Genomic DNA, 17,994 nt, shown 5'->3' on the forward strand with positions numbered 1-17,994 from the left:
TCTTGTTTTATTCCATTATAAAACTGAACAAGAAGTCCCAGAATTCAGCAGTGCATCACACATAGACCTGGGAAACTTGGCAGCTATGCATATGGTTGCAACATTCAGATCCGCTTTGAAAGGTGAACATTTGTTTGCCACTATATCGCTTTATGGCCTCTTGGTGCTAAGGACCAGATTCAGGTGGTAGATTCAATGACTGATGTCGAGCTAGTTATTGAATGTGTGATATGGTTGTAGTCTCCAGCTCTATTCTCTGGTCTGAGGAGTGTGGAAGGAAGTGGGGCGTGTTTTGTCGTAGACCTAGATAACTTGGACAATCCGCTGAGTTCTGTCAGACAAAGTGAAGAATTACTGATGAAATGTTTTAATGGACCCAATCCAGAATGCTTCTGTGCAGGTGGCTTCAAAAGTTCTGGCCTGCAGCAAGATTTGTGGTTATTTTGTACATTTTAAGCGTATTTGGCATCAGTAAAGCTATCTTAAGTACTTCAGGCTGTTTAACTTTTGCTGGCCTCTATGGCGACCATATTGAGGTTATCCTATCTCCAGTGTTTAGCCTTTGACCACCATGGCAGCCATATTGAGGTTATCCTATCTCTGTTGTTTAGCCTCTGACCTCTGTGGCAGCCATATTGAGGTTATCCTATCTCAAGTGTTTAGCCTCTGACCTCAGTGGCAGCCATATTGAGGTTATCCTATCTTAAGTGTTTAACATGTGACCTCCATGGCGGCCATATTGAGATTGTGTTGTGTTTCCTTCACAGGCCGTGATGGGGGTGCAGCTGGTGGTCAGCCTGGTGATGGCCAGCCTGATGCAGAGAATGTCTCCCCACTGCTCCTTTGCACGCTGGCTCCTCTGCAACGGAAGGTGAGTACCGTCTGCTAACTTGCAGACTGTCCCTCTTGTTGCTATTCATCTCCTGCCAAAGACTGGGTGCCCAAACTTGGTCTATGAGGGTGAATCCACGCCAGATTTTCAAAATATGCACAAGGAATACATTCTCATAAACATATTAATGGGAACTGTTTGTAAAGCATCTGGCTGTCACAAAAATATGGCCATAATCTGGCTTCCATGCAAAGTTGTACACCCCGCTCTAAAATATTAGTGTACTGGGTGAAATACGTGGACAAGCTACTTTGAATCACTGTACTTTTAGGTTTTTTAAATATATAGTTTTACTATGGGGCTGCAGATACTTTTTTATTGTAACATTAGTTTCCACAATTTTAACTTAATGTAGTTGGAGTAAAAAAAAAAAAAAAATATGAACAAATATCTTTATTCCTCCTGGTAGTTTATTCCGCTTCAAGCATCCCACAGATGATGAACTGCGTCTGCTGGCCGGCAAGCCAAAGCAAAGGCCCAAAAAAGACAGGTGAGTGCGTTCTTGCAGATGACCGAAGAAGTGAATTGTCTTGGTTGCCATACCCATCTGTCCTAACAATGCATTTTTTTTCCGATTTTTTTTTTTTTTTTTTTTTTTTTTTTTTTAAATTAGTTTTATATAGAACAGTACAAACAAAACCCAACAGGTCACTGGTAGAGTTGGCACAATTACAATAGCACATCAGGTAGGTCCAAGGCAGAACAGGCTGAAACACACAGTGGAGCCACCGCCCCACTCGCTGGATTACACATCTCCCCCTGTGATAAGACTAGGGGCCATATGCACTAAAGCATTTTCCCATAGACACAGAATGGGTAAAATCCTTTGGTACATCTGGCTCTAGATTCCTTGCCCCGTCCCTGCTCCCCCACACCTTTGTATGCTTGGCTGGGCGCCCTCATGCTTAATAGACCAGTTTCTCCTGCCGAGCACACCAGTCCACCCCACAACGCCACTTGGTAATCGCCGGGCGGTCTTCGCCTTCCAGTTCGCTGCAATGTCTCTCTTGGCCACCAGGCAGGCCACCCCCACAAATGACCGGAGTGCTCTGCTGGGACCCACCCCATCAAGTACCCCCAGAAGAACTGGCAACGGGGCGACCTCGACCTCCATTTGTATAACTCCTGAGATCTCACTGAGCACTGCTCTCCAGTAACTGGCTATCTGAGGACAGGACCACACCATAACCTTGGCCTTTATGGGGCTGAATTCCGGAAGATCTGTCCTCGCCTGAATGTGCCTCCGTAATGCATGCCTGAGCTGCAGGTATTTGTGAAATTGGGATTTATTAAGCTCAGATTGCTCCTAAAGCTCCTGAAGCGACCTCATGTGGGAGCCAGCCCAAACATCCCCCTACTGAAAGATACCTATGAAGTCCCATTTGTGGAATCCCTGAAGTGCTGAGACCTCCCCGAACCACAGACCCCGCCACAGCGGTGTCTGCTGGGTGAGAAGGCGCCACCGACCCGTCGTCTGCAGCGCGTCCCTCCACCCCGCCAACACCACCCAAGTCACCTCCGGAACGTTACGCGGCAGGGGGTCACCATACAACATCCCCAACAGGCCAGGGAGGCCCATCTTTGAGAGTTCTAACTGGTACGCAGGGTCCGATCAGCCCACTCCCAACCAGTCGTGAATGACCAGAAGGTGCATCGCCAAGTAGTAAAGGCGTAGGTTGGACAACCCCAATCCCCCTTCGTAGACATCTCCCTGACAGGTACGGAGCGCCAGCCGGGGGCACGACCTGTGCCAGAGGAACTGCCGCGCCTCCATCTCATTAAACCACCTCGTAGGAATATGGTGTAGGAAGTTTTGAAGCATATAGAAGAGCTGAGGGAGCACCATCATTTTATACAATGCAATTCGGCCCAGAATATTGAGGGGTAGCGACCGCCAGGGCTGGAGGTCCTCTTTAACTCTCTTAGTCAAGGGTGCCACATTAAGGGACCAAGCTAGTTCAGGTAAGAGTGCTACGTGTACTCCAAGGTACCGGAAACTATTTTGGCAAAGGGGGATATCATGCTGCCAATCATAGCTGTCCCTGGTCAGACTCAGTGGGACCAGAAGAGACTTACCAGGGTTTACTACCAGACCTGATGCCTCTGCAAACAGGCCTAAAAGCTGCAACACCTGAGGCCCGCTTCTAGCTGGATTTGCCAAGAACACGAGCACGTCGTCTGCATACAATGCTATGCGGTCCTCTTGCCCAGCGGGCCAAGCCCACCCATCAATCAAAGGATCCTCCCTTATCAGCCTTGCCAGCAACTCCATCGCTAGCGCGAATAAAAGCGGGGAGAGAGGGCAACCCTGACGAGTCCCTCTCCGGATGGGAAACGGATCCGACACCACTCCATTCACCTGCACTCGGGCCGTGGGGTGAGTATCACCAATGCCCGGAATCGCGGTCCAAACCCGGCCTTCTCCAGCAGCCCACGGAGATAAGACCAATCCACCGTATCAAACACCTTCTCGAAATCCACGAGAAGGAGTGCCAGTGGAGGGGCCAATTCAGCCCTGTTAGCCAGAGCTATATGCAATCGTCTGATACAATGCCTCGTACTCCTATTCGGCATGAAGCCACACTAGTCTGGATGTATTAGCGAGGTCAACGCTTTTCTCAGCCTGGCAGCCAGAAACGTGGAGAAAATCTTAATCTCTGTGTTAAGGAGTGAGATGAGATGGTACTCCGCGCAACTCCGCGAAGGGGGCTTCGTTTTACGAATTACTACAGTAGTTGCCTGATTGAGTCCTGATGGGACCCCCCCCCCCCCGTCCTCTCTGCCTCCTCAAACATGGCTAGTAAATGAGGGGCAAGCACATCCTGGAACTTACTATAGAACTCAGCCGGGAACTTTCGTCAATGATTTCCGGAACAATTCTTCCCGCCATCAGGCCAGTCGCTAGCCAGTGTAGAAGCTTACCATTTTTGCCTCCCCACCCATAAACCCAGGCGACTGAGGCCTGCCACATGTGCTTCGCCGTCTTGAGAGTAACGTTTTTAATCTCTTGCTGAGTCAGGATAATCTGTCTCACAATAGCTTCACTTTCAGCCTCAGCAAGGCGGCCTTCCAAGCGCAACGCCCGGGCCTCCAACACTGACACTGCCTGACTGCGCACCCGCTCCCATACACAAAGAAGGTGCCTGGCGTGCCCCCGAAGGGTGGCCTTACAGGCAGCCCAGAGCGTATCCGGGGATGACACCGAGCCAAGGTTAATAGAGAAATATTCTGACAAGCAGTCACCTACGGGCTGGGCATATTCACTATCTTGAAGAAACCAGGGGATGAGCTGCCACACTGGGCGCCGACCCGATCAGCATCATCCAACCGAAACAAGAGCGGCGCATGATCCGAGACCCCGTGTGGGAGTAGTTCCACCCCGGAGACCCGGGGTACGTCGAGGCCCGGAACAAGAAAGAGATCTATCCTGGTGTCGGTATGGTGCACTGCCGACGTGTGGGTGTACCGCTGCAACCGGGGATGTCATATCCGCCTGACATCACAGAGCCCAAGGCCCTCCACCCAATTAAGCAGCCCGACACCCTGGCCGCTCGAGCCGAAGACAAAGGCCCCATGACGCCCTCTGGATTCAGTACAGAATTGAAGTCTCCCCCCCAAGACAGTCAGCCCCGGGGGGAAGTCCCGGCACCACACTCCTAAGAGTCGTCAGGAAACTCTGCAGCGCCCCGGGAGGGGCATAAACACTAACGATATTGATGGGGTACCCTCCCACCAGCCCAGAGATCAACACATACCGGCCCTGCGGATCCGAATGAGAGGTAGTCAACACCATGGGCAATGAAGGGTGCAGTTAAATGGCCGTCCCTCTTCAGCCTCTGGAAAAGCCCGCATGATAGAACCTATCGTACCCTCCCCTCAGCAGCATGGGGCATCTAGCACCAAGCAGATGTGTCTCTTGCAACAGGACCACAGACGGAGCAAAGCGACGGAGGGTGCAAAACACCGCTGACAGTTTTGATTTTATCGAGGAGCCCATTTACATTCCAGGATAACACCTGCTTAGCAGATTTGGCCATAAGCACGAGATCAAGGACCGTGTACCCCGAGTACCCACCCGCCATTTCCATTGTGACCTGTCAAGCCCATCCTGAAAAGAAAAACATTGAGTCAACCATAGCAAAAAACAGCTAAACAACCCCTGAACTCCCCCAACTGCCCCACACCCCATACTTCCACCCCAGAAGCATCTGTCGCCCCACACAGTAGGTACAAAGTGTCTACAGTAGTTGTGGAGTTGTGGACCCCTCCATTTAGGTCAGAGGTCTGCAATTTGGCCAACTGCCGTCCTTCGCCTCGTCTCCGGGAGGGGGCATTCGCCCACACTCTCCCAAGTGTACATAGTACAAAGGATGAGAATCAGGACAGCAAGGGAGATTGGCTCCGGCGCTCCCCCTCAACATCTCAGGTCGTCCTCTTCCCCTCAGGGCCACCCAGCGCGGTCTCTCCTCCGGAGGGAGCCGGGGTCCAGTTAAACATCTTCCGCTGAGTCCCCACGAGGGCCACATCTCCTTCGACGGGACCGGGTGTGTCCGTGGCACCCCCACGTCCCCGGGCAGCCCGCCCGGCCAGCCTCCGATGTTGTGTCAAAGGTAAGTGGTGCGGTCATCTGCCGCCCCAGCCCCGATGGGTGGGGCGCCCATTCAGCCCCCCCAAGTATACAGAGAGTATACAGGTCAGCTTCAGGAGAGCAAGGGAGATTGGCTCAAGCACTCCCCCCCCCCCCCCTCCCCCCCCGAACATCCGGAGCCGATCGCTTTTCCACCAGGCCATCTGGTGCAGTCTCTCCACCGGAGGGAGTCAGGTCCGACTGTGCGTCTTCCAACGAACCACTTTGGAGGCCACTCCTTCGCTTCCGACGGGACCGGGTACCCCTGCGGCTCCTCCGCGCCCCTGGGGAGCCAACTGACCCAGACGTCAGATGACCACCCCCCCCCGGACAGGGGAACTCACCCGGTTCACACGGTGTTCCTCTGTGAGCCACTCCCACGCCGCCTCCAGTGAGTCAAAGAAGAAGGATTTCTCCGCCATCAAAACCTTAAGGCGCGTGGGAAAGAGGAGCATGTATGTCAACTGCAGTGCCCACAGCTTCTGCTTGACTCCTTCGTACGAGCACCGTCTGGCCTGCACTTCCCTGGTGTAGTCTGGGAACACCAGGATCCTGTGGTTATCCCAGCGGAGGTCCGGCTGGGCCCTGGCCTCCCGAAGAACAGCATCCCAGTCTCTGAAGCTAAGAAAACCTGCGATCATCGGCCGCTGAGGCCCCCCCAGGCGGCAGCCGGGGCACCAGAGCCCTGTGGGCACGCTCAATGACTAATCCGGGGGACAACCGCTGTCCCAGGACCCACTTCCGAATCCAATGCTCCAGAAAGTCAACTGCTGAGTTCGCCTCTACCCCCTCTGGGAATCCCATGAATCGCAGGTTGTTGCGCCTGGAGCGATTTTTGGCATCCTCCGCCCTATGGTGTAACTCGCCCGTGCGTGTCTGCAGCTGGGCAACTTTAATTTTGAGTTCTGCAATCTCCTCTTCAGCCTGGGAAACCTGGTCCTCAACCTCTTTGATGCGTCCCACTGCCTTCCAGAGGTTTTGACGCAGTGTAAGGAAATGCCTCCTTGGCATGGTTACCCCCTGACTTTTTGCCTTTGCTGATGCCAAGTTATGATTTGAAAGTGTGCTGAGGCCTGCTAATCAGGCCCCAGCACCAGTGTTCTTTCCCTAACCTGTACTTTTGTTTCCACAATTGGCACACCCTGGCATCCAGGTAAGTCCCTTGTAACTGGTACCCCTGGTACCAAGGGCCCGATGCCAGGGAAGGTCTCTAAGGGCTGCAGCATATCTTATGCCACCCTGGGGACACCTCACTCGGCACAGACACACTGCTTGCCAGCTTGTGTGTGCTAGTGGGGATAAAAAGACTAAGTCGACATGGCACTCCCCTCAGGGTGCCATGCCAACCTCACACTGCCTACAGGTATAGATAAGTCACCCCTCTAGCAGGCCTTACAGCCCTAAGGCAGGGTGGACTATACCATAGGTGAGGGCATAAGTGCATGAGCACTATGCCCCTACAGTGTCTAAGCAAAACCTTAGACATTGTAAGTGCAGGGTAGCCATAAGAGTATATGGTCTGGGAGTCTGTCAGGCACGAACTCCACAGCACCATAATGGCTACACTGAAAACTGTGAAGTTTGGTATCAAACTTCTCAGCACAATAAATGCACACTGATGCCAGTGTACATTTTATTGTAACATACACCCCAGAGGGCATCTTAGAGGTGCCCCCTGAAACCTTAACCGACTACCAGTGTAGGCTGACTAGTTTTAGCAGCCTGCCACACACCAGACATGTTGCTGGCCACATGGGGAGAGTGCCTTTGTCACTCTGTGGCTAGTAACAAAGACTGTACTGGGTGGAGGTGCTTCTCACCTCCCCCTGCAGGAACTGTAACACCTGGCGGTGAGCCTCAAAGGCTCACCCCCTTTGTTACAGCGCCCCAGGGCACTCCAGCTAGTGAAGTTGCCTGCCCCCTCCGGGCCACGGCCCCACTTTTGGCAGCAAGGCCAGAGGAGATAATGAGAAAAACAAGGAGGAGTCACTGGCCAGTCAGGACAGCCCCTAAGGTGTCCTGAGCTGAGGTGACTCTGACTTTTAGAAATCCTCCATCTTGCAGATGGAGGGATTCCCCCAATAGGGATAGAAATGTGCCCCCTCCCCTCAGGGAGGAGGCACAAAGAAGGTGTAGCCATTGGCTACTAACCCCCCAGACCTAAACACACCCCTAAATTGAGTATTTAGGGGCTCCCAGAACACAGCAAGATAGATTCCTGCAACCTAAGACGAAGAAGGACTGCTGAGCTGAAAAACCTGCAGAGAAGACAGAGACACCAACTGCTTTGGCCCCAGCTCTACCGGCCTGTCTCCCCACTTCTAAAGACACTGCTCCAGCAACGCGTTCCACAGGGACCAGCGACCTCTGAAGCCTCAGAGGACTGCCCTGCATCTAGAAGGACCAAGAACTCCAGAGGACAGCGGCTCTGTTCCACAAAGACTGCAACTTTGCAACAAAGAAGCAACTTTGAAACAACACACGTTTCCCGCCGGAAGCGTGAGACTTTGCACTCTGCCCCCCGGCTCGACTGTGGTGTTTGGAGAACAAACACCACAGGGAGGACTCCCCGGCGACTACGAGACCGTGAGTAGCCAGAGGTGGCCCCCCTGAGCCCCCACAGCGACGCCTGCAGAGGGAATCCCGAGGCTCCCCCTGACCGCAACTGCCTGCTTCGAAGACCCAACACCTGGTAAAGACTCTGCATCCGCAGCCCCCAGGACCTGAAGGATCTGACCTCCAGTGCAGGAGCGACCCCCAGGTGGCCCTCTCCCTTGCCCAGGTGGTGGCTACCCCGAGGAGCCCCCCCCCCCTTTGCCTGCCTGCATCGCTGAAGAGACCCCTTGGTCTCCCATTGAAACCTATTGCGAACCCGACGCCTGTTTGCACACTGCACCCGGCCGCCCCCGTGCCGCTGAGGGTGTACTTTTTGTGCTGACTTGTGTCCCCCCCGGTGCCCTACAAAACCTCCCTTGTCTGCCTTCCGAAGATGCGGGTACTTACCTGCTGGCAGACTGGAACCGGGGCACCCCCTTCTCCATTGAAGCCTAAGCGTTTTGGGCACCACTTTGACCTCTGCACCTGACCGGCCCAGAGCTGCTGGTGTGGTAACTTTGGGGTTGCCCTGAACCCCCAACAGTGGGCTACCTTGGACCCAACTTTGAACCCCGTAGGTGGTTTACGTACCTGCAAAAACTAACAAACACTTACCTCCCCCAGGAACTGTTGAAAATTGCAGTGTCTAGTTTTAAAATAGGTATATGTAATTTATGTGAAAACTGTATATGCTATTTTGCTAATTCAAAGTTCCTAAGTGAAATACCTTCCATTTAAAGTATTGTTTGTAAATCTTGAACCTGTGGTTCTTAAAATAAACTAAGAAAATATATTTTTCTATACAAAAACCTATTGGCCTGGAATTGTCTCTGAGTGTGTGTTCCTCAGTTATTGCCTGTGTGTGTACAACAAATGCTTAACACTACCCTCTGATAAGCCTACTGCTCGACCACACTACCACAAAATAGAGCATTAGAATTATCTCTTTTTGCCACTATCTTACCTCTAAGGGGAACCCTTGGACTCTGTACATGCTATTTCTTACTTTGAAATAGTACATACAGAGCCAACTTCCTACACGCAGCAAGCCCACATCTTCTCTCACCTCACCGACCTTGGTTTCAACAATCATCTGCGAAGATTGGATGGCCTGAAGGATTGTATTCACCCCATCCGCCGCTGGGGCCTTGGGCCTTTGTTCTCCTACCGCTCGCGGGGCAGCCTGTCTGGCAAATTGGTCAATGCGCTGCTGCGACGCTGAAGGCTGCTTGGTTGTTTTGTCCTTCCCCAGGGCGCGTATGGACCCAGGGCCGAGGGAACGCCACCAGTTTCTTCTACCAACTCCAACATGAAGGGGGCCTCCAGGACCCCCCAACATTGCACTCCACGGTGGGAATTAGGAACGAAGGCAAGCCCGGGTCTGCTGGTCTACTATCAACAGTCCGCCAGGGCCTCCCCCACGGCATCTTCAGCCCCTGTAGTCCATCACATCCGGGGGCCCCCCCAGGCCAGCCTTCACCTCCAGAGCACCAGTCGCCGTCCGTCACCCCCACCACCATCAGCCTCAGGGCGGAACTGGTCCTCTGCCGCCTCTCTGGCCGCTCCTCCTTTCCCGGGCCATGGCGCAGGTCCCCAGCCGCAGTCCAGACGGCCTCCTCACCTTCGGGGGGGGCAAGGGCCCCGTCGCCACCGGGGTCCCCGCCCTGGCCCCAGGCCACAGCACGGCCGCAGTCTACAGCCCCAAGGGATGCCCCCGATGCCAGAAACCACCAACTGGCAACCTCTCGGGGTGGCGCCAGCACTCCAGCCCGGGCACGCCACCGGCAGATCCAAGCCCCACCCCTGGCATGTACCTGCTCACTGCTCCAAGCTAGGTCTTCCGTTGGCAGCCACAGGGCCGAGGGGCACCGGCTCTGCCCCCCTGCCTCACCGGCTCTCGCCAGGCCCTGGGCCGCGACACGGACCACAGGCCACAGGCCGGGGCAGCCGCAATACTGCTCGCACCAGCCGCGGTCGCCGGAACCCGTTCCCGGCTCCACTGCGGACTCCCGGGGAAAAGTCGGGCTTCCCGCCACACCTCCGCACAGGATTCAGGATGTCCGCTATTTTGAACACAAGACCAAGAGGTAGGAGATTGGGTCTACAAGAGAACACAATCCTGCCATAAGTTTGGAAAGGCAAAATGAAATGCTTTGCAGACCCTCAGGAAGTCTTGCTGGGGGCTTCTTCAGTCGAGATGGAATGTGGTGCCGTGCTCATCTGGATCTGCATCTGCGACCTGGGTGAAGTTTCTTTCCTAACTAAGTGGTAACCCTTATATATTGCATCTTATCTAAGATGGAATTTGCAATGTCACCTTGGGAATGTTCTGACATAATCATATACATCCGTGGGTGTACTAATAAGGTAAAGATTCATCAAGATACGCTACATTAATTGGGTCATAGTATTTATATGACCTTGAAAAAGGCACCTGTCCCAGACTGAGGTCGCACAGGATGGGGGAGGTTTGTTGGTCCACATACCTGAATGACTTGACACTTTCATAGTTTTTGGTAAGATAGGCACAGATGACATCTGTGTCACAGGCAGACATATATTCATGATTCTGCATAATTTGACAAAAAAGGACCGCCTCCATGGTCTGAGATGGCGACCCCATTACCCATGATGGACTCGGGGAGAAAGGTAAACAAGCTGAACAGGCTAACCAAAATGGAAACTATAACTGAAATGGAGCCTGTCCCGTATGCTTTTAAGAACCTAAAACTAAAAGAAAGAATCCTAAAAGCAAGTGATTGAAATAATAGAATTATGGAGGGAAACGGTCAAAAGATTTATGTCTTTCCTGGAATCATTTCTAAGCTAAATAGTCACTGAATGTGCTTTTGATTCATCTTGCTTATCAGACATATTCATGATACATTAACTGAATAAAAGCATGTCAGAAACGTGCATTTGATGAAACACCAGTTCATCCCTTATTACATGTTCAATAACGCATGTCTTCAAACTGAAATTAAAAAAAGGGGTCTCTACGCTGGAAGACATGATGCTTACAACAGTATGTGGCGACATACAGATGTCAGGGCACTCATGAATAAAGTTCAGTCCTCCATATGTATCAAGACTTGATAAACTATCAAATATAAGTCGGACCGGGATAATAGGCAAAAGTTCAATTTAATCTTGAGATGCAAAATCCATTGGAAACCAATATTCACAATCCAACAACAGCCAACACGTGTTTCGTCCTATGAGACAAATATTCTCAAAGACTTCATCAGGGCTGCAAGAAATATAAAATGGTAACCTTAGTTAAATGGGACTCGTCCCACTGAGCATCTAGTACCCTTAACCCCATGACTTTTGTGAGAAAATCTTTATCAAGTATGTGACTTTGTGTGACACAATAGATATTGAAATCTTAAATTATACAGAAGGCCATCATAATACAAGCTCATAATCTGTGACATAAAACAGGCATGAAAGATACCATGTGGACCACGGGGCTGTGGTAAAATGCTGCCGTTTAAAACAGTTATGAATGAAGTAGAGAGAGTAATCCCTTGCTAATCAGGACCTAAGAGCTTGCGGTTGGCAGTTTGAAGTTTGTCTGGATTAGTAGGGGGCACCCTTGCAGTAGCCCGAGGCCAGCCATATGCGTCAACCCTGTCACGCACCACAAATTCAACCCCAACTTCATCAGCGCTGCACTCTTGCCCTAAACCCTTCCTGCTCACCTCAGACCCTGGCTGTGCTCTCTCTCTCACCCTTCACCCCCACCCGCCTCCCTTCTACGATAAACTACAGCTTTACCAGCAAAGCTTCCGCTTGTGCTCACTCGGACTTCTCCCTCCAGCACTTCTACTCCCATGACTTCGCTGATCCGCCCCCCTTGTCCTGGTGCCCGGGCGTCAACACCAGGGTCTCCAGCAGTGCAAGGCGGGCAACTAATGAGTGGGAAAGTAGAGGAGACGTCCCGAGTGATGAGGACACTTCACTCTTAGGCTCATATTTATACTTTTTTAGCACCGCATTTGCGTCATTTTTTTATGCAAAAGCGGCGCAAACTTACAAAATACAATTATAGTTTGTACGTTTGCGCCGCTTTTGAGTCAAAAGTGACCAAATGCGGCGCTAAAAAGTATAAATATGGGCCTTAATGTAGATGCAGAATTGCAAGGACTGCTTGTTTTTTTATAGCCCTTGGTCTTGTCGGATGCCGGCGCCCAGAGGGTTCTTTCCAGATCTGAAGGCTACAAATCAGAAAGGAGGAAGACATCGTCGACCACCCGAACCTGAAGGGTTAAAAGAGAACCAGTCTTGCACTTTATACAACAAGTGTGAAAAATATACAAATAAGTATGTTTTTACCTGTGCCTTTGGAGGAATGATTCGCAGACTCACAATATGGACAGAAATGGTTATGTCTCTGTAATGATTTTATTTTTATATAATTCTAAACATCTATATAGTGCTGACTTCAGAATTGCTTTAGTCCACGGGCTAGTTGTAACGCTGCCTAGCTCTGCTTTTTGTTTTGTGTTCCTCAAACGTGCATGTCTTTGGTATCCATTGAGCATCCAGGTCTTTTTCTCTTCTACAGGAGGCAGAATGGAGATTCGGACGATAAGCCGCTGTCCGTACCCAAGGACATCGACCTCCACCTGGAGACCAAGCCGATCACCACTATGGATGCGCTTGGTAATTGTACCAGGTCTTGGCTGGGACTGTACTGTATTGAGGGTCTCACACCTTACCTTGCAGCACTCACACTTTTGCAATGGATATGCAAGTATTGCTCTCTGTAGGAGAGGGTCAACACCAGAGTTACAGTAATGGGATATGTTTATCGTTCAAAGGCGGGTTGTGTGTCCAAGGGTTCTATAGCGGACAGACAGGGATGGTCTTCCAATTCTCTACACTGAATGAAGAGGGCAAAACCTAGAGATAAAAAGCCCAAAATAAGAGCTTGAAGACAGAGGGCCTGATTCTAACTTTGGAGGACGGTGTTAAACCGTCCCAAAAGTGGCGGATATACCACCTACCGTATTACGAGTTCCATAGGATATAATGGACTTGTAATACGGTAGGTGGTATATCCGCCACTTTTGGGACGGTTTAACACCGTCCTCCAAAGTTAGAATCAGGCCCAGAGTGTGTATCGCTCACACACTTCACTACATGCACAAGATACCACACTTACTCTTGTGCTGTCCGTCTCCTCCATTTACAGTGCTTCGCTACTTCCTGGAGTACCAGTGGTTCGTGGACTTTGCAGTGTACTCGACCATCGTGTACCTGTTCACGGAGGGCTATTACTGCCTGGTGGATTCCCAGAAAGAGGTCAACATTGGTGTTTTATGGTGCCTGCTCACAGTCGTCTTCTCCGTGTATCCTTGGCCTTCTTTTTGGAGATTGTGCTTTCAAGAGTCTCCTCAGAACATAACTGTGACGGGAAACTGTAGTAACTGCCTACTGCAGCCCCCGAAGCCTTGTCCGTGTCCTGGGCTTAGATACCCACAATAAGTACAGTGACATCTTCTGTTTCTTTCCTGGGGTGATCTGTGGTTTTCTTAGTCCATCTGCGGTGATGTATCATTTATGTGAGTCTTAAATCAATTGTGGTGGTTTGTATTGGTAGATGGTCTTCTCTGGTGGTTTCTGGTGATCATTTGTAGTGTTCCTAGTTCTTTTTGATTGTGTGTGGCTAATTCTGTTGTTCATAAATCTTTTGTGGTGATTTATGTTGTTACTATGTCTTCTCTGGTGATTTGTAGAATTTGTATTCCATCCATGTTGGCTTGTGGAGTTCTGTAATCATGTCCTTCCTGGGTCTGCCGTCATTGCTTGTATCGTCCCTGTGTTGTGGTGTGTGGTGCTTTTGGCTATGTTGTGGTGATTTGTGTGTCGTAGTTCACCCGCTGTGATTTGTTTTGTATTTTTCGAGCAGTGTTCCACGTGGAGAACCACCACACTGTGTGGTTCCCAACCAAGGACCGCCAAGGCTTGATGAGAGAGCAAGACTAGCATTGGGGAGGACATGGCTTAGCCATTAGTCGCTCTGTGTCGGAAGGCCTTGAGGTAACTGAGCAACAACTTCAAAATGTAAAAAAGTAACACTGGCCATCTCACCTTTATTCTGAAACTCAGGATTGATCTTCTATTATAAACAAACTAGTATGTTCCTATTACTTATTAAGCGTGGAGCCTTAACATTTTCAAGACCATGGTGTTACGCACTTGGCAAAATTAAGGAAGCGTTAATGTAGAGATTTAGAGAAAATGATTGAGGAACTTTCCTTTCTCCATAAAGTTGCATGGTGTAGAGTAAGGTTTAAGTGGGGGAAAGCTGAAATCAGTATTTTGTTTGCCTAAGAAATTGGGTGTCTCCATTCTAAATCTGGAGTGTTGGCATGTATGGTTTGGATTTGTGTCGAGCGTTGAGCAAAAACAGCTTCTGGGGCATGAATTGTCAGTGCTTGTTTAATTTTCATCCGCTTACACAGCACAGGCCTTGATTACAAGTGAGCTGGGTAATAGTGATCCCTGCTCAAGCATGCGCCAGGGATCACACTTACAAGTGGTATGAAGTTTACCACACCCCCTATTACATCTTGGTAGGACAAACCTGCTGAAATGTATCTGGGGGGAGCCAGATAAATGCCAAGCCCTGCACATTTTCCCATTGGGTTGGTGGTGATCCTGAACTGCTGCTCACCCCAGCGCAGAACCGTCAGCCCAGTTCAGAGATCCTGGCGTCTCAGCTGCAATTTGTTTTGCTGAAGGTGCATTCGGATGCACTTTTGGGAAAGCTGCATGCCTGGGCAATCATCATGTGGTTGCAGCCAGCTTGTCATTCTTGTTTGTCAGTAATAGCTGGGTATGGGTCTGAAAAATAAGAAGAAAAGCTCCTGTTGCGGAGGGGTTTTCTCCCTGCTTGGTTGGGACAATTCTTCTCTGTTCATGCTTTGAGCTGCCACGTCCCACACATGGTAGTCTTGAGAAGGAGAAATCAGTGGTAATGGGCCCCTTAATTGAGAGTGGGTTGTGCCACTGTACACCCCCTGCCCTGTGGCAGCGGGCCGCCAAATGAACTATTCCAGATTGGAGAGGCAGCTAATTTGCCGCTATAAAAAATGTGGTGGTTTGCAGGTTTGGTGAGGCTTTTTTGTAGCTGTGCCATTATAGTCTGGAATTAACTGGATGCAAATCCATTTTGTCACCACAAACAAAATATATGAGCTACTGACTAGGCATTTCCTCTTTGGTTCTTGTTGTAACTTCTCGACCAGGTTCATTTCTATAACCAGTTCTAATGTTCAATCAAAAACCTTTCAAGTAGACCAATGAATCTGAGCCTAGCGAAGTCCTTGCTAGGATGCCTTTGACATAAGACCATCGGAGGGATTAAAGCATTGGTGGAAGGCCCTCGGTTTTAAATGGTGGCGAAAGCCATGCACCTCTTTTCTTCTTCACAATTACTTATGAACATTGTTTTTGTTATTGAAGTTTAGTCAGAATCTGCAGAGCAAGCAGCAAACATGATGTTGAAATGGGTGATGAGAATAATTGGAAGAGCGTTAACTAAGAGTCAACATGCATAGTAGGGGAGAAGCTAGAAGGTGCTTTATCACTTGGGAATCTTGATAGACTCCCTATTCACCTGTTTTTTTAAATTATGGGGAACTGTTTTACGTGCACAAGTTAGTTACACGGCCCTGATGAAGCTCTGCCTTATTTATTCTCTTAATGAATTGAAACATTGAGTCTTTGAGCTCTGAATCAAGACAAAATGTCTTTGTTTAATTGTGCTGCCTGAGTCCCTGTTTGTATGGTTATTATTTGTATATTTGAATTATAAATAAATAAACCCAGCATTTGGAAAGCATGGAAATTCACCCGTGAGGGTCTCAAGGCGCTGAATTGTAGGCACGGAGAGATCAAATGATTTGCCCAGAATCGCAGGAGATTGAGCCGATGACAAGGCTCAAAGCTAGTTCCATCAGCTCCGAAATCGACAATTCATGTGGTTGTGCCACATCATATAACGGGTTACCATCACCTGACGGGCGTCCTCTTTATTCCTAGTTCTGTTCCATAATGAATCTGTTTGTCTTGTCTTTGTTGTGATGCTTCAGTAATTCCACTATAATAATGAGGCTCTATTGTGATGTCATAATAAACATATAGAAAGTCAACTTTTGTTAGTTCAGATCTTACCTAAATGTCCTGAAGGATACCAAGTGGCCATATATATATATATATATATATTTTTTAAGTATTTCACACATTGTTGGGGTGCTGTGGGAACGCGTGGCATCACTGCTTGGGCCTCTGTATTGTGTTTCATTTTTCTTCTAGTTCCTCACGTGGGCTCTCAAAAATTAGAACAATATGTGAATGTTGCAAAAATATGAATGAACTATGTTAGAAAGTACTCTCCTCCTCTTTGGGTTACTGTGTAGTATAGTTAAATTCTTTGGTAATGGATTCATGTGCATCCTATGATCAATAGTGTAAGGGGTAACATTTCTGTGCTTAAGAAGGTACATTGCTGTCTCTCTTCCAACGGGTGGGTGCTTCCTTGACGCGCCTCTTCCAGTAAGGTGCTGTTCACGATGATGCAGCAGTACTTCCGGTCCGAGGAGGGCGGGGAGCGCTCCGTGTGCCTCACATTCGCACTGTTCTTCCTTCTGCTCTCCATGATCGTGCTCATCATTCGAGAAGATTATCTGGAGTTTGGGTTGGACTCAGGTGAGTCATACTGGGGTATCGGTTGATGTTCTAGGGGATGAGTTTGTTAGTTTGTGTGTGTGTGTTTTTAAAATTATTTTTTAATGAATTTTGAGGTTTATCTTGCATTTTTATTTAATTCTTTTGTGGAAGGAGACTCCTTCCCTCCTTGTTCCTTTAACCTTCAAACCAATCAGGATCTTGTTAAGCGCACTACTCGCCCGTGAGGGTCTCAAGGTGCTGAAATTGGGGGGGGGGGGGGGGGTGCTGCTACGGCACAAACAGCCAGGTCTGGAGAAGTTTCCTGAAAGTAAGGAGTTCTTTGGTCTGGCGCAGGTGGGTGGGAAGAGTGTTACACATTTTGGTGGCGAGGTGCGAGAATGATCTACCGCCGGTTGTAGTTCTGCGGATGCGTGGGACGGTTGGGAGGTCGGTGGAGCGGAGATGACGGGTCGCAGTGTAGGAGGAGGGTCATCTGTTGAGGTAACCTTTTTCCGTAACTCTAGTTTTCCTTTCACCCTTTCTGATTTTCTATACACTTTGTGTATTTCTTTTTACCATGCACCGTACTCCTACATCCAAGTTCCTGCATTTGCTTATTTTTTTATGCATGCACTATTTGGTATCTGTTTTTTTTATTTTTTTTTATTACCCTTCATGTGGTACTTGTCCCTTTTTTTTTAAACTACTGTTTTTTTTTTGTTTTTCTGAGTTAATTACAGTGAGATTTTTATTTCTCTATACAGTGGTCCAACCCAAAAAAAATACATACTCGTCATGTGTGTGTAAAAGCATTTCTGTACAGCTGCCTGTGTGTGTGTTTCAGAAGAAAATATGCCTTTAGTAGTGATTGATTTACTTTGTGGTAAGGCCTCGTCTGTGGTAAATCCCACAAAGGGAGCACATGTTTTGCCTTTAGGCAACTTACACAGATGTATTTATTTTTTGACACTAATTAAATGTCACTGTCCAAAAACAAAAGTGGAAATTAAAGAGACATGACAGAAATCCAGTGACAAAAAATATGCTCCTGGTATTGCCACAGTATCCTGTCCATACCTGTGTATCTTACTCCCAGTTGTATTTCTCAGTTACAGCTAGTAGTAAATTACTAGTATCTTTTAAATGGAGCTCTGGCACATTTAATTTTCACAGCCACATTTAACTTGCAGTTGGACAG

At 49.2% G+C, this 17,994-nt stretch overlaps 1 protein-coding gene across 1 annotated transcript in view; it reads left to right on the forward strand.

Annotated features, from left to right (window-relative positions):
* The window catches only part of TMEM161A (transmembrane protein 161A), a 41,030-nt gene that overhangs the window by 14,154 nt on the left and 8,882 nt on the right, over positions 1-17,994 (forward strand). Inside the window, exons 2-6 of the mRNA XM_069216488.1 lie at positions 768-871; positions 1,302-1,382; positions 12,685-12,782; positions 13,315-13,471; positions 16,684-16,835. Coding sequence (XP_069072589.1) covers positions 768-871; positions 1,302-1,382; positions 12,685-12,782; positions 13,315-13,471; positions 16,684-16,835 — 592 coding nt within the window. The remainder of the gene's footprint in view (positions 1-767; positions 872-1,301; positions 1,383-12,684; positions 12,783-13,314; positions 13,472-16,683; positions 16,836-17,994) is intronic.

Source organism: Pleurodeles waltl, chromosome 12 (genome assembly GCF_031143425.1).
Source record: "Pleurodeles waltl isolate 20211129_DDA chromosome 12, aPleWal1.hap1.20221129, whole genome shotgun sequence".
NCBI classification, from domain to species: Eukaryota; Metazoa; Chordata; class Amphibia; order Caudata; family Salamandridae; genus Pleurodeles; species Pleurodeles waltl.